This window comes from Podarcis vaucheri (assembly GCF_965113315.1).
Source record: "Podarcis vaucheri genome assembly, chromosome: 2".
Lineage (NCBI taxonomy): Eukaryota > Metazoa > Chordata > Lepidosauria > Squamata > Lacertidae > Podarcis > Podarcis vaucheri.
In genome coordinates this window covers 38,201,123-38,214,704 of record NC_138760.1, presented here as the reverse complement: position 1 = coordinate 38,214,704, position 13,582 = coordinate 38,201,123, and the positions used below count along the sequence as shown (strand labels likewise).

The following is a 13,582-nucleotide window of genomic DNA, read 5'->3' as shown; positions in this document are numbered from 1 at the left end:
TCCCTCCTTACAGTTCCCCCCTTCCTCTCTCTCTCTTCTTTAGCTGATCTAGCCTCTGTGCATGTGCAGAGTTCATGTCTCAGCAAACCTTTTATACTATTGAAAATGTTGCATCCTTTGGCTAAATTACCATTTGAATAAGGGAAAGGAAGGGTAAGGAGTAGATTTTGAAAACAGGGTTTGATTTTAAACAAAAAAGAGAAACTCAGCAATTTAAGTATTCACCAAAGCTAGCAATTTCAGCCCAAGCAAACTGAGACTGCTTCCTTTATGTACAGGAAAGGGCTAATATCCCTCTGGCTATTCGCGGAACAATCAACCGCTCTCTTATTTATGAGTAAAAATGGCCAGAGAGTTAGAATTCATAGGATTTTTTTTTTTTTTTTAACATTCTCAGCATTTACAGGAATGGTCAAGGCTAATTCTACTTGATTATTCATTTGTATGTGCTTAAACTTTGAGTAGACTTTTAAGTCTGATTTTTAAATAGTAGACAAAATGATAAACACTGTAATCACTCAAATGCTTGATATTACCAGTTGGGCTTCACCTCTCACCTTTTAAAACTAAAGAGCAAAGCTAGGCTGAATTTCAACTCCATTACCACACCAGAATTTAAGAATTACCCTCCAATGCTTGCAGACACATGGTCTTCCACACAGCCACAAATTGGGAGAGTTGAAAGGGACCCTGGGGTCATCTAGTCCAACCCTCCAAAATATAGGGTTCACAGCAAGATTTCGCAGCAAGATTTGTACTACCAAAGAGGCATACACATTTAAGTACAGATTTACAGCTGGGAAAGGAAACATCTATACTCCTGAGAGGATCTCTTATAAAGCACAGTTAAAGCAGCCCTAGATTTGGTTTTTAAAGGGAATACACAAGTGTTGCCCCCTCCCCTCTTTGCAGTTTCCTTTAAAGGAAGCTTACTCGGGAGTAAATTTACCTGGCACAGAAGTAAGAAGGGAGAAAACAACTGAAAGAGGCAGAGTGAAACAAGGGGGAGGGGGGCATTTTCTAACAAAAGAGGCCATGAAGTCTTATAGAGACGGATATCAGGAGCCTTACAATAACTCTTCTGTCCAACCAAATCAAAGTTAAAACTGGACTCAAATATTTTTCTTAGAATGAACACCATACTTTTATAGGCATACGCTTAATGAAATACATACACTGCATTTTAGCTTGAGAGAGCAGTTGTGCTCAACTAGGCTTTTGCAGCAGAAACATTAGGTTAAAAGCACCTTCTAAAATAAGACTGTAGACTCACAATCTCAAAAGTTGGGGCAAAGCAAGAAGTGGGGTAAACATTTGCACACTTCATTCTCATCTTCTCTTATTTAGGACTGCTAAGATCCAGCATGACTTCCTTAGATTTAAATTTTGAAGCAAGCTTGCAGTTTAAACTATGCACACTTAAGAAAGGCAGTCTGCCAGAGACAGAAGGAACAGACAACACACATAACAGACAACATGTAAACATACATATTCTCATATATGTATTAACACATAACAGACATCATGTAAACATGTAAACATATATATTCTCATCCTTTAGTTGGTTATTGCAAGGAGTTGGGCCACTACCTTTGGCTTCATTAAGTGAAATTAGTAGGAAGGTCCCACATGGTTTTATGAGCCTCCTTGCCTCTTCAAACACACCACCAGGTAATCAGACTGGTAGGGCTCACAACGCTTGGTTGACTGGGTACCCCTTTATAGATGCATGCGTTGCTGTTGTTGCTTTTTTGCTTTTTCCTTTTTTTTGGGGGGGTGTCTGGGATAGAGAAGGGGAAAAGGAGGGGTTGATTAGGATTGGTATGTCTAGGGGTTTGGTATGCTTAGTACAGGGACGTATAGTAAAGAGGAGAAGGAGCTTCTAGTTGCCTGGCAACTTCCTTAGTGGGTTTTAGAGAGCTCTAGCTATCCGGTTCCTTGCGTTCCCTTTCCTATTTCCTTATTTCCTATTTCCTTATTTCCTTATTTCCTTATTTCCTTATTTCCTTATTTCCTTATTTCCTATAACCTGGGGTCTCTTTCCACTCTGCCGGTCCTGCCCAATTCCTCATGGGCTATCCCTCCTGGCAACCTCCTACCTATCGTCACATCTCAGGAAAAGGGGCCCTACTGGACGCCCGCACCATGCGGTGCCAGATCAGGTGGTCCCTGGATAGAATTTCGAACTGAAAATCCCCCTTGCTTTTGGAAGCGGGCTCACGCACGGTTACGTGGCACCGACCAGTGCGGCTGGGATTGGTGATAGAAAGCAAGACCACTTCCCGCCCCCTTGCCGGGCGCTAGAGAAGTTCGGAAAGAGAGCCCCAACCCCTTGCTTTCAACTGGGATGTCCGTTGCGGAGAGTCGGCTATCTTTCAAGTCGGCTCTCTCCGTCTTACTTTCGGACTCCCAATTGGTGCGGCTGGCTGGGGGGGTTCAGAGAAAGAGATAGAGCTCAGAGCCCCCCCTTTTCGGGCTGAGCAGTGGTCCACGGTCTCTCTCGTTAACCGGACCAAGAGAAAGGTAAGAAGGAGCGATAGGGAGGACGGCAGAGATTCAGTTGCCAGGAGATTCCACCCCCTTCCCACCAGTGCACTGGATTTTCCTTTTTCCTTATACTCACGCGTCTTCTATGATGATCCCGGGATCGATGAATAAGCCGGCTGGATCCCTCTTTTGCTCCCCGGCTGAACTCCTAGGGCTTTCGATTACCGCCCGGAAGATGGCTGGGGGTCCAAAAGGATCTTCCCAGGCAAAATGGCCCGGAGCCGGCTGAAGATTTCGGGGCCCCCAGTCAGCAGCTCGGGAGAACCACAAGCCCCACGTTGGGCAGCCAACTGTTACGGCTAAAATCTGGGTGCGGGGTTACTCTGCCACCCAGCTCATCGGACTAAGTCCGTGGGTCCCTGCGGAAGAAAATGAGCTCAGCCGGACGCAGGAGCAAACTGCAGAAGATCCAAGTTTATTGCGCAACAGGTTCAAGGCGAGATTGAACCCAGAGAAAGGGGTGACATGAACTTTTGAAATTTCCCTCCATATCCCAGAATACAGTGCATGAAACGTCACGAATACATTATGGGAAGGTTGGGTTTCACAAGTTACATCATGAATATACTTTACACGTCATGAATACATTATGAAAAGGTGGGATTACATTAATTAGCATTTTCGGATGAGGGAGGGGGGATATGCGGAGCGGGAAATATACATAGATACACATTTATTGAGTACCGGTGGTGGCAAGACAATGGGTCAGAGATATGCATCGTCTGCCACCTAATATTGCCTAGAGGGAAGGTTTGGCGAATTAAGAAGTTCCTGCGTACGTGACCTGCCGCTTCGGGGATTATGGAAGTAGGGATAGCATCATGGAGTCCACGGGGAACTGAGTTGAATGACACTGAGAGCGAAGAAATCGGAGTTACGGTTGATTTTATATCAATTTCTAAAGATTTCAATGATTTCAAACCCCTTCTGTACTATAGGGCAAAAGCAGAAACAGAATGGATACATTGTAACAGGAGGTCCCTGGTTTCGGATCCACTGTTCTCGCCGTGGGGGGGCCGTCAGCAGCTTGTCAGGGGTGAAATGAGGCGTGCAGGAGCTCCCTGAGCTAGCTTCTGCAGGACGAATGCATGGCTGTGATTGGCTAAAGCGGGGCCATAGGAATAAGCGGGGCCTCGGATGTTCCTAGAAGGAAGGGGGAAAGGACCCCCCCCCTTCCGTTCCGTATCACCAGTGATATATTATTATTATTTTCCAGGCCAGGTGCGCATTTCTGTAGCTGGATTGAACCTACCAGCTATGGACCACTGTGGTTTTTGGTTTTTTATGTGACTTCTCTGTTGTCTTCACCCCAGTTTTGTTCTCAGGAAACAAGAGGCTCCTTTCTACAGCCAAGACCGAACCTCGGATATGTATTGTAGGCAGTGGACCTGCTGGATTCTACACGGCACAACACCTTCTGAAGGTAATTGGCATACTTACAAAGGCAAGAGTGGGGCGTCTTATCTCGGCTGTGGCTTCTGGAAGCAGGAGCTTAGATAGCTCAGTCGGTAGAGCATGAGACTCTTATTCTTAGGGTCACGGTTTCGAGTCCCACATTGGACAAAATATTCCTGCATTGAAGGGGGGTTGGGCTAGATGACCTTTGTGGTCCCTTCCAACTCTACTATTCTATGACTCTTATTTGCTGGCAGTGATTATCCCTGGAGGGTGAAGAATTCACGTAATACATGTGTTCCAAATTCTCTCTTTGGGGCTTTGACAGCTTATCATGTGGAAAGGAGGCAGCAGAGGACTGCAGTGGCTCACTTCATTATATTAATATCCAAAGCTCAATGGTATTATAGTCGTACCTCGGCTCCTGAATGCCTTGGGAGTCAAATGTTCCGGCTCCTGAATGATCAAAAACCGGAAGTGAGCGTTCCGGTTTTCGAACGTTCTTTTGGAAGCCGTTTCCTGCAGCCAATCAGAAGCTGCGCTTTGGAAGTCAAATGTTTCAGAAGTCGAACGGACTTCCAGAACCGATTTTGTTCAACTTCCAAGGTATGACTATTAAGTGATATGAAAATCCATATGGAATGCAATCGTGAAGCAAGAAAGAAGTGGGGGAGCAGAAAACTCTGCAAAAGAACAACCTTAAAAAATCCCTTTTTCGTCTTTTAATATCTTTCAGTAATGGAACCAGGAACTTTCTACTAATTTTACTGTTCATGCAGCTGACATGACTACGTATATAGACACAGACTAATTAATTAATTTGGGAGGGGGTGGAGAAATGAGCACCTGGGACCCTGCTGTGTCAACGGTTCTCCACACAGGGCATTTTTGTCACATTCCAGTGCCGGTTTGCCAAAATGTGCTATTCTGTCACCTTTGTTTTGGCTTCGCGGCTGCTTTTCCGCTACTCTTATCATGATGCCAAGGCCTCTGTTGGCTAAAGCAGAAAAAAATGTGCACAAAGGTCTAAGCAACTTATACATAAGAGACCCAGATATGGCATAGTGTCTTCCTTTTTGATCAATCATAGCTCTATTGCAGGCATAGGCAAACGCGGCTCTCCAGATGTTTTGGGACTACAACTCTCATCATCCCTAGCTAACAGGACCAGTGGTCAGGGATGATGGGAATTGTAGTCTCAAAACATCTGGAGGGTCGAGTTTGCCTATTGTGTGCATGAAACATACCAGAACTTTGAGACATGATGAATATGTAGGCCTAGCAGGGCCCAGATGAGCAAGAACAAGGTTTCTTAGCTCAGCCAGTAGTGCAAAAGACTCTTTAATTTCAGGGTCATGGGTTCAAGCCCCACCTTGGGCAAAAGATTCCTCCCTTGCAGGAGTTGGACTAGATGACCCTTGTGATCCCTTCCAACTCTTCTAGGATTCTTTTTAATGTGCTTAAACTGCTGAAGACCTGAGTAGCTGAAACACGTTTGGAGAGTTGGCATTTTAGCTCGTTCCTATATTATTGGGTATTTTGGTGGCTCTGTTGTATGTTTGTTAGTGAAACGCTTAGGCAAGCATTAAAATACAAAAAACACAGTTATCTATTTTTGTTTTAGATTGGAATGTTTTAGGACCAATTGTTTTTCCTTGTGGTTTGATTTAAAACATTCTGAGGTCCAGCGCCGAGGGCCTTCTGGCGGTTCCCTCGTTGTGAGAAGTGAGGTTATAGGGAACCAGACAGAGGGCCTTCTCGGTAGTGGCGCCCGCCCTGTGGAACGCCCTCCCACCAGATGTCAAAGAGAAAAACAACTACCAGACTTTTAGAAGAAAACTGAAGGCAGCCCTGTTTACGGAAGCTTTTAATATTTAATGCTGTATTGTTTTTAACACTCGATAGGAAGCCGCCCAGAGTGGCTGGGGAAGCTCAGCCAGATGGGTGGGTTATAAATTATTATTATTATTATTATTATGACTGGGTGTCTGTTGAATAGTACCTGCAAGATCACTGGCGATTAGTAGCATTTCCCCTCTTTGTGTGTGTCTGTGTGTAAGTCACTGAGAAGCAGATGCAAGGGTTTACTTCCTGTACCACGTAATAGGATAAAAAACAGCAACAACTGCAATAGCCATTCCCAAATAATATTTTTTTTAAATCCATCCTCATACGCTAGTGTGAGCAAAAATGCAATCCTGTGCATTTAGGCTCAGTTCCTTGGTGCTTACTATGCATGGGTAGAATTGCAACCTTCCTCTCTTAACTGGACACTGTTAATAGCAGGTTTTTGGTGAGGCTCCACAGATAATAACAGAGAGAACCCCGTGTTGTCTATTCAGAAGTATGCCCCATTGAATTTAGTAGGACTTACTTCTGGTTAAGGGTCTATGTAGGCCTGCAGCTTTTCTGCAGAGGGATTCTAAACTAGAAAATTTCACACCCACTGTCTGAAATGCTTAGCAGATCTTGGCTTTAAGCCTTGCATGAGATTGCAAGTTTTGATGGTGGAGGCGATTCCTTTGATTGGGACAACGCTTTGGACCCGAAAAGAGAAAGCAAGCTTCACACAACTTTTTTTTTTTTTTTTTGCAAGGGTGATTAGATCCAAATAGTAAAAAGAAAAATGGATTTTCTGTGCTTGTGTATAGCCAGCTCAGGTAGGTTAATTAGCACATCAGAGACTCTTGGAGGGATGGAAATCTCTCGCTGGAAGGCCGGTTCAGAATATGGAAGAGACTGTAATTGGGAATAAAGTGTTCTGCTTCTTGCAGTACTGGATGTGATGCTGTTAAATTAGGATCACTCTTCTCTCCCCCGCCTCCACTGCTATCCTTTTGAACTTCAAGAGCTCTCTCTCTCTCTCCCTCTTGGTTGAAATTGGGAAAACAATGTTCCTGTTGCTCGCCCTCAGCTGCAAAATTCGACTGTGAAGGATAATCCTGAAAGGCATAACAAACTGATCCTGGAATGGGTGCCAGCGTGTTCAAGGGCATCGCTCTCCCTGCTCAGGGCAAGCTCTTGATGCGTGATGCTAGTGTAGCTGAAACTGTGGGTCTCTGCAAGAGGAGCTCTGGCTTCCCCAGCCTTGTTTTGTGTCCTGCGTTTGTGTCAAGGCTTGTAAAAGTCCTCCGGCCTGGCAGTCCTAAGACTGGCTGTGGAGAAACGTAACATCAGATCCTCCACTGCACCCAGACCCTGCTGGCCACAAAGGGTGTGTGTGCATGTGTGCATGCGCATGCATGCTTCTTTCGCTGCGCTAGCTCCACGTTGGTGTAGCAGAGCAGGGGCAAATATCAGTCTCCTCTCTGGGGGTGGAGGAGCAGCTTTGAATTGCTTTGCCCTGCTCTTCTGGCTTTTGCCAGGTACAGTTGGGGCTTGGGCAGGGGCAGAGCTCCTGCTCTCCCACCCCGCTGGAGCCTGGAGGAGGAATAGCTCTACCTCATCTTAACCCCCTACTGCTCATGGAGTTCCTACTGTGGCTTCAGATTGTCAAAAGGAATTTGCATGCATTCCTATCTTGCCTTAGGAGGCATTCTCAGGGAGAAATTCTGCGTGGTGCTAAGCAGATCGCTCCCGTCACCGCAAACGTTTCTGCTTGCCTAATGGGACAGTTTTTACCCTCTCCTCCCTGCTGTGTGCTGTTTTGGGGGTTCTGCCAACCCACCCAGAGCCAAGGCCAGTGGGGGAGGTGGGGCAAAGGCCTGTTGTGCTAGCGAAGGCCCTTCCATTTGTGGGGCTTTGTTAGTTGAGTCCTACCCACGATTTCCACTGCCGACACGTTTTATCTTCACAATGACCCTGTGGGGTAGGATGGAGACTTGTGATTGGCCCAAGGTCACCATGTGAGCTTCGTGGATGAGTCGGGATTAGAACCCTTGACTCTCATGTCTTAGTCTAGCACCCCAACCACTGCGCCACACTGGCTTTCTAATACGCTGTAATGCGGGGGCCATGCTGAATTTGCTACAAGCCAACGTTAAATCTGTCCTCCACATTTAAAGCTTGTTTTCAGTTGATTAAAGTCTCACCGCTTCCTCCTGAAGAACCATAGGGATGGTAGTTCTGTGATTGCTCAGACCAGAGAATCATCCAATTCTGGCAGTGGCCAGCCAGATTCCTGTAGGAAACCTGGAAAGAGGACCTGCTGACAAATTCACTGTCCTTGTCTGTGAATACCAGCAGCTGGTATTCAGAAGCATACTGCCTCCAATGCACTGCTAGTTCGTAGGAGCCACCAGTCATTTCACAGAGCTACAGAATGGAACCCAGTGTTGTGTGAATGGACTTCAGCCCACGCAGTGGGATTTCACCTTTCTGTCCTCCCACCACATGCTCCTAAAATCTGCTCTGGCAGATCCCCCAACCCTGAGGACATGGTGGGGAGAGGAGAGAGGTAATGTCCCATTGCGGGAGTCGAAGTCAAGTCCACTTGGACACAAACTGCTTTTGAATACAACCCCATCAATTCCCAGGGTTTTGGGTTTGTTGTTGTTGGATTCCATAATAGCTGTCTGGTGGGAGACATTTTGTTACCTGGCGGGAAGCATCTTTAAATGCATAGTATAACCGAATTTTCAAAGTGTGTGCCTACTTTAGATTCTAGCCTCCTTCCCAGAGTTCCCACTTCTGCTGAAACAATGACAGTGTTTAGATTTGCCCCGTAATCCCCAGGCAAAGGGTGATCAAAAGCAAATAATTTACCAGGTCGTGAGGGAAGTCTCTCCGAGAAACAATAATATCCCCATAGTTCAAAACCTCGCATACATATTTATAACTGAATCGAGGTCTCGTCCCTTTGCCAATCTGTATTCCAATAACAGGCAGCTCTTTGGGTTAGAAGGTGGCAATTGTGATGAGCTGTTCTGTATTGTACTGTTTAGCACGTTCCGGAGCTCATCCATGAATGGATGGTTCCAACTGGTTCACAAGTATCTGGTAATTAAGTGAGATCTATTGTAGTTCCTTTCCTAACAAAGCAACCCTGAGCATGTTTACTCAGAACAAATCCCATTAAGTCTGATGGGATTCACTCCCCAGTATTTGGGACTGCGGCCTGCCGCTTGTTAAATACACATTATGCAGCAATGAATAAAGAGCACTAAGTTTTAAGAAAAAGGCATTGCATTATTGGAGCACGGTGGCTGTGTTTTGGACATAACACTGAACTATAGTGTTAGTGTTACGTGATTGTGCATCTGGCTCTTTCCTCCTCTAGCACAGTTGCAAGGTGAAGATCAGAAGCTTTCTCTTCAGTTTCCTACAAGCCGCGGTTGTGTGTTACAGCTAAACCTGGACAAACAGTGGTCAATCTTATCTATGCTTGAGGGAAAGAAGCCAACTTCAAACTGTGGTTTATGATCCCGTTTCCTAAGTGGTAGTTAAGTTTAGCCACAGTTCCAGGTTCTGGCATTACAGAAAACCACAGTAAACTGAAAACAGAAGGGAAAGCTTTCAAGCTCCTCCTTATGGCTGCAGTAAAGGAGGAGAGAACCCACATTTCCCTGGTTTAGGCAAGAAGACCTGTTCCGAGATAAACCTCTGAAAAGTGGAATGTTTGAAGTTGCTAATTGTAATTGAAGTAAATTGAAAATGAACACATAGGGATGTTGGGTTCTGCTTTGTGAGAACTCCAGACCAGGTGGCTGCATCGGTCCTGAGAACTCCCAAGATGGTGCCAGTGCTGACTTGAAGTGGTTATGCTTTGATCCCCACCAACTTCATGGAGCCTTCTAGATACTGCCATCATCCAGCAGAAGATGTGGGCTTTTTAAAGGAAGTAATGTAATCCATGGGTGGCGTTCACAGCAATTAGTGAGTAAGCGGGCCTCAAAACTGTGTGTTCAAAAAGTAAAAATAGGAGTTGCATTAAGCTGCTGCAACAGCAGCTGTTGCATATGACCTGTTTCAACAATATAATAGCTTCAGTCAATTTAATTTCAACTTTTCCTCTGTCTCCTGCCCCACCGCTATCAGTTACATGTGTTAATCCAACTTAATTTCCTCCCTAGCACCACAAACTGGCTCAGGTGGATATATATGAGAAGTTGCCTGTTCCCTTTGGCCTTGTTCGTTTTGGAGTAGCTCCGGACCACCCTGAAGTAAAGGTAAATAGTAGCTTGGGAACATCTCTCTCCTTAAAACCAACCTGTGCTTTTCTAGATATCGTTAACCTCAAGCTCCCGTCAGTCCCAGTCAGCGTGGCCAAAGATCTGGGATGGTGGCAGCAGCAACACCTAGAGCAGGGATGATGGCTAACCTATAGTCCTCTGGTTGTTGTGCAACTGCAACTCCCATTTGCCCCAGCCAGCATAGCTGAGGGTGATAGGAACTGTTGCTAAGCAACACCTGGAGGACCACAAGTTGCCACGCCACTGATCTAGAGGGGCATAAGTTCCCCACTCCTGCTTTAATCACTCTTTTCTTTCTTTTCTTCTCCATGAAATGACACAGATGCCTGTGAGCCAGTCTGGCACTCTGGGCAGGATTTGGGGTTTGGCTGTGGGGAAGCACAGATTCATATCCTTGCTTAGTGGAGTATTGAACTCTGTAGCCTTGGCCAAGTCGCCATCTGTCAGCCTCCCTTACCTCACAGGTTGCAGTGAAGCCAAAATGCTGCCGTCAGCTTCTCCATAAAAGAGTCGAGACAAATGTGGATCCTACAGAGTAGTTAACAAAACGTAGGAGAGATCCAGGGCTGAGGGATCTCATGCTGAATAGGGAGGAGCCACGTGACCTTTGCAAAACGGAGAATTGGAAAAGCTGCGAGCACCTGAGCCGTTTTGCCCTGGCTGCAGGTTTTTTGGGTGTGTGTATCTTAGGTCAGAGGGAGCAATATTCCTCCTTATGGCATGAAGAAGCAGGCTTCTTATGGGAAGAAGCAGGCTAGACCAATGGCTCCTCTCTCCACCTGCCTAGTAAAGGGAGCTGTACAAGTCACATAGATATTATAGTGAAAGGAAGAAATAGCCTAGAGGTATGAATTTGGGGCAGGATGGGTAAGTAATAGCTAGGATCCAATTGCTAAGCTGAAGAGAAAATCAGAGTAGATTCTGTCATTGGTTGAGGGACTGAGGGCTGCTGGGTTGCATATATATTTGTACTTAAAAGGCAGGGATGCCCACCTGTCCTGATCAAATGATGCTGCTCAGGTTATGTAACTTCAATAATTGCTATCTGAATTTGTCCTCTACCCTCCACATTTTTTCCCCTTCACCTTTTGTGCCATGTCTATTAGATTGTGCACCTGCAGGCAAGGACCGTCTTCTGTGGGCAGGTGCTTTAAAAGTGGTAATACGTGCAGCACTTGCATTATTTCCATGGGTTTAGATTTCTTCTTTGCACTTCACCTTTTGATTTTGCAGGATTTTCAATGGAAAGCAATAGTATGGGTAACTAGATTTTTGGAGTGGTAAACCCTGATGTCTGTACAAGGTCGTTGCTAGCCTGCCATTGTTTCATTTTTTTTGATAAAATGCTTGTAAATGGATGGGTGAGAAAGCCCACATCCCCCCTGTGAATACAGCACTTGAAATCCTCCCCTCCCCCGATCTTTCTCCTATGACTATATGCTGGGGGACGAAAAATAAATAAATGTACCGTTTTAGTGAAACTGTCTGGCCTTGTGCCAGGTCATAGATAACAATGTTGTTTTAAAATGAGATGTTCTCGTCGGTTGTCAGATAAGAGTCTTGGAAGAGGCAGCATGAACCAGAGAGCGAGATGCTGGCTTAAATGCTGCAAGGTCATTGAGGACCTTCATTGTTCTCTGGCCTGACTCTGGTCTCCTGCCTGGGTGCTGTGGGAGTTCTCTCTGCGTATGTGGGAACACGACTTCTTCTGACCTCTCCCTTTTGACCTCTTGCAACAGAACGTGATCAACACCTTTACTCAGACGGCACATTCTGACCGCTGCTCCTTTTACGGGAATGTGACTGTGGGGAAGGACGTAACCGTAGAGGAGCTGCAGAAAGCGTACCATGCGGTAGTTTTGGTAAGTTTGCTTGGCTCTGGTTTTTAAGCGGGAGAATCAGTGGCAGGCCTGATCAGACATGGGTTTTTCAAAGATATATTGGCTAGGTCAGAGTTGTTGAACTATGTTTTACCTTAGTCCAGGTGTGCCCACTTCTCACAGTGTCCATTGCTAGGTCCCTAGTTATTTTTTTCCTGGGACTGAAACCACAAAGACACATTTTTATATGTGTTAGAAGCCGCCCAGAGTGGCTGGGGCAACCCAGCCAGATGGGCAGGGGGTTAAATAATAAAGTGGTAAAGGGACCCCTGACCATTAGGTCCAGTCGTGGCTGACTTTGGGGTTGTGGTGCTCATCTCGCTTTATTGGCCGAGGGAGCCAGCGTACAGCTTCCGGTTCATGTGGCCAGCATGACTAAGCTGCTTCTGGTGAACCAGAACAGTGCACAGAAACGCCGTTTACCTTCCCGCCGGAATGGTACCTATTTATCTATTTGCACTGCGTGCTTTCAAACTGCTAGGTTGGCAAGAGCAGGGACCGAGCAATGGGAGCTCACCCCGTTGTGGGGATTTGAACCGCCAACCTTCTGATTGGCAAGACCAAGGCTCTGTGGTTTAACCCACAGTGCCCTTCATCTGTAAAGTACTTTACTACTGTAAAGTAGTAGTTGTTAAATAATAAAGTTGTTGTTGTTGTTGTTACACTGCCCCCTAGTGACAGGAACCATTTAAAATACCCAAATAGAACCACTTTGCTTCAGTTCTGACTGTTGGGAACTGGAAAAGCTCCCAGAGTACAAAAAAGTCCCATGCAGAAGTCGGAAAAAAAATCGCTGGAGGCTTAGAAGTTCAAAATGCTCAAGCCGTCCATTACAATCAGATAAATGTGAGTGTGAGATCTCGGCAAAAGTCCCTTGTAGCACACTAAGGGAGAAGTAACATTGCCGCTCTGCCAGGATCTTGACAGTCCTATGGTCATCGTGGTCTTCCCACCTCCTTCTCTGCTGCAGATAACATGAGAGTAATTTAAGTGGGGGAAACCCATCACAGTGTTGCCAGCCACTCCTCCCAGCTGTGCTGCAAAATGTATGTGGATTTCCTCTCTTTCCCCTGCAGAGCTATGGAGCTGAGGACAATCGGACCCTGGGGATACCAGGGGAGGACCTGGCCGGAGTTTATACAGCCAGAGCCTTTGTGGGGTGGTACAATGGCCTGCCTGAGAACAGAGACGTAAGGAGAACGTCGTCCCCCTCCCCCCGGCAGCCTCTTCAGGCTTTCCACATGTTCCAGAGAAGCCATCCAGCTTCAGATTAGTGGCTGGCTGAAAGGCCTGCAATTGGAAAAGATTAGCAGACATCAAATTAAATCCTCCTTAGACTTACAAATGTGAACAATTTGCACGTCCGTAAGAGGGGATTAGCTGGCACCCTCTCTTGGAGGTGCCATGAGGAAACCTAGCAGGGGCATTTTTCTACTTTGGGGAAGGGGGTGGGGTGAGAAGTGGGGGTATGTCCAGTGGGGCATTTCCCCCACCTCCAACCCCTGTTTGAATGTAGGAAATAAAAGGATTGGGCTGTCCTATAACCTGTACGAAAAGCTTTGTTATCCCAATATTGCATGTGGTGGGGAGGCTTGGGAAAGGTGGCTTGCCCAAGGCTCCCGCCTGAGG

At 46.1% G+C, this 13,582-nt stretch overlaps 1 protein-coding gene across 1 annotated transcript in view; it reads left to right on the top strand.

Annotated features, from left to right (window-relative positions):
• FDXR (ferredoxin reductase) overlaps nucleotides 1–13,582 on the top strand; it is a 32,677-nt gene that overhangs the window by 7,904 nt on the left and 11,191 nt on the right. The window contains exons 2-5 of the mRNA XM_082211089.1: nucleotides 3,861–3,970; nucleotides 9,954–10,049; nucleotides 11,813–11,935; nucleotides 13,030–13,143. Coding sequence (XP_082067215.1) covers nucleotides 3,861–3,970; nucleotides 9,954–10,049; nucleotides 11,813–11,935; nucleotides 13,030–13,143 — 443 coding nt within the window. The remainder of the gene's footprint in view (nucleotides 1–3,860; nucleotides 3,971–9,953; nucleotides 10,050–11,812; nucleotides 11,936–13,029; nucleotides 13,144–13,582) is intronic.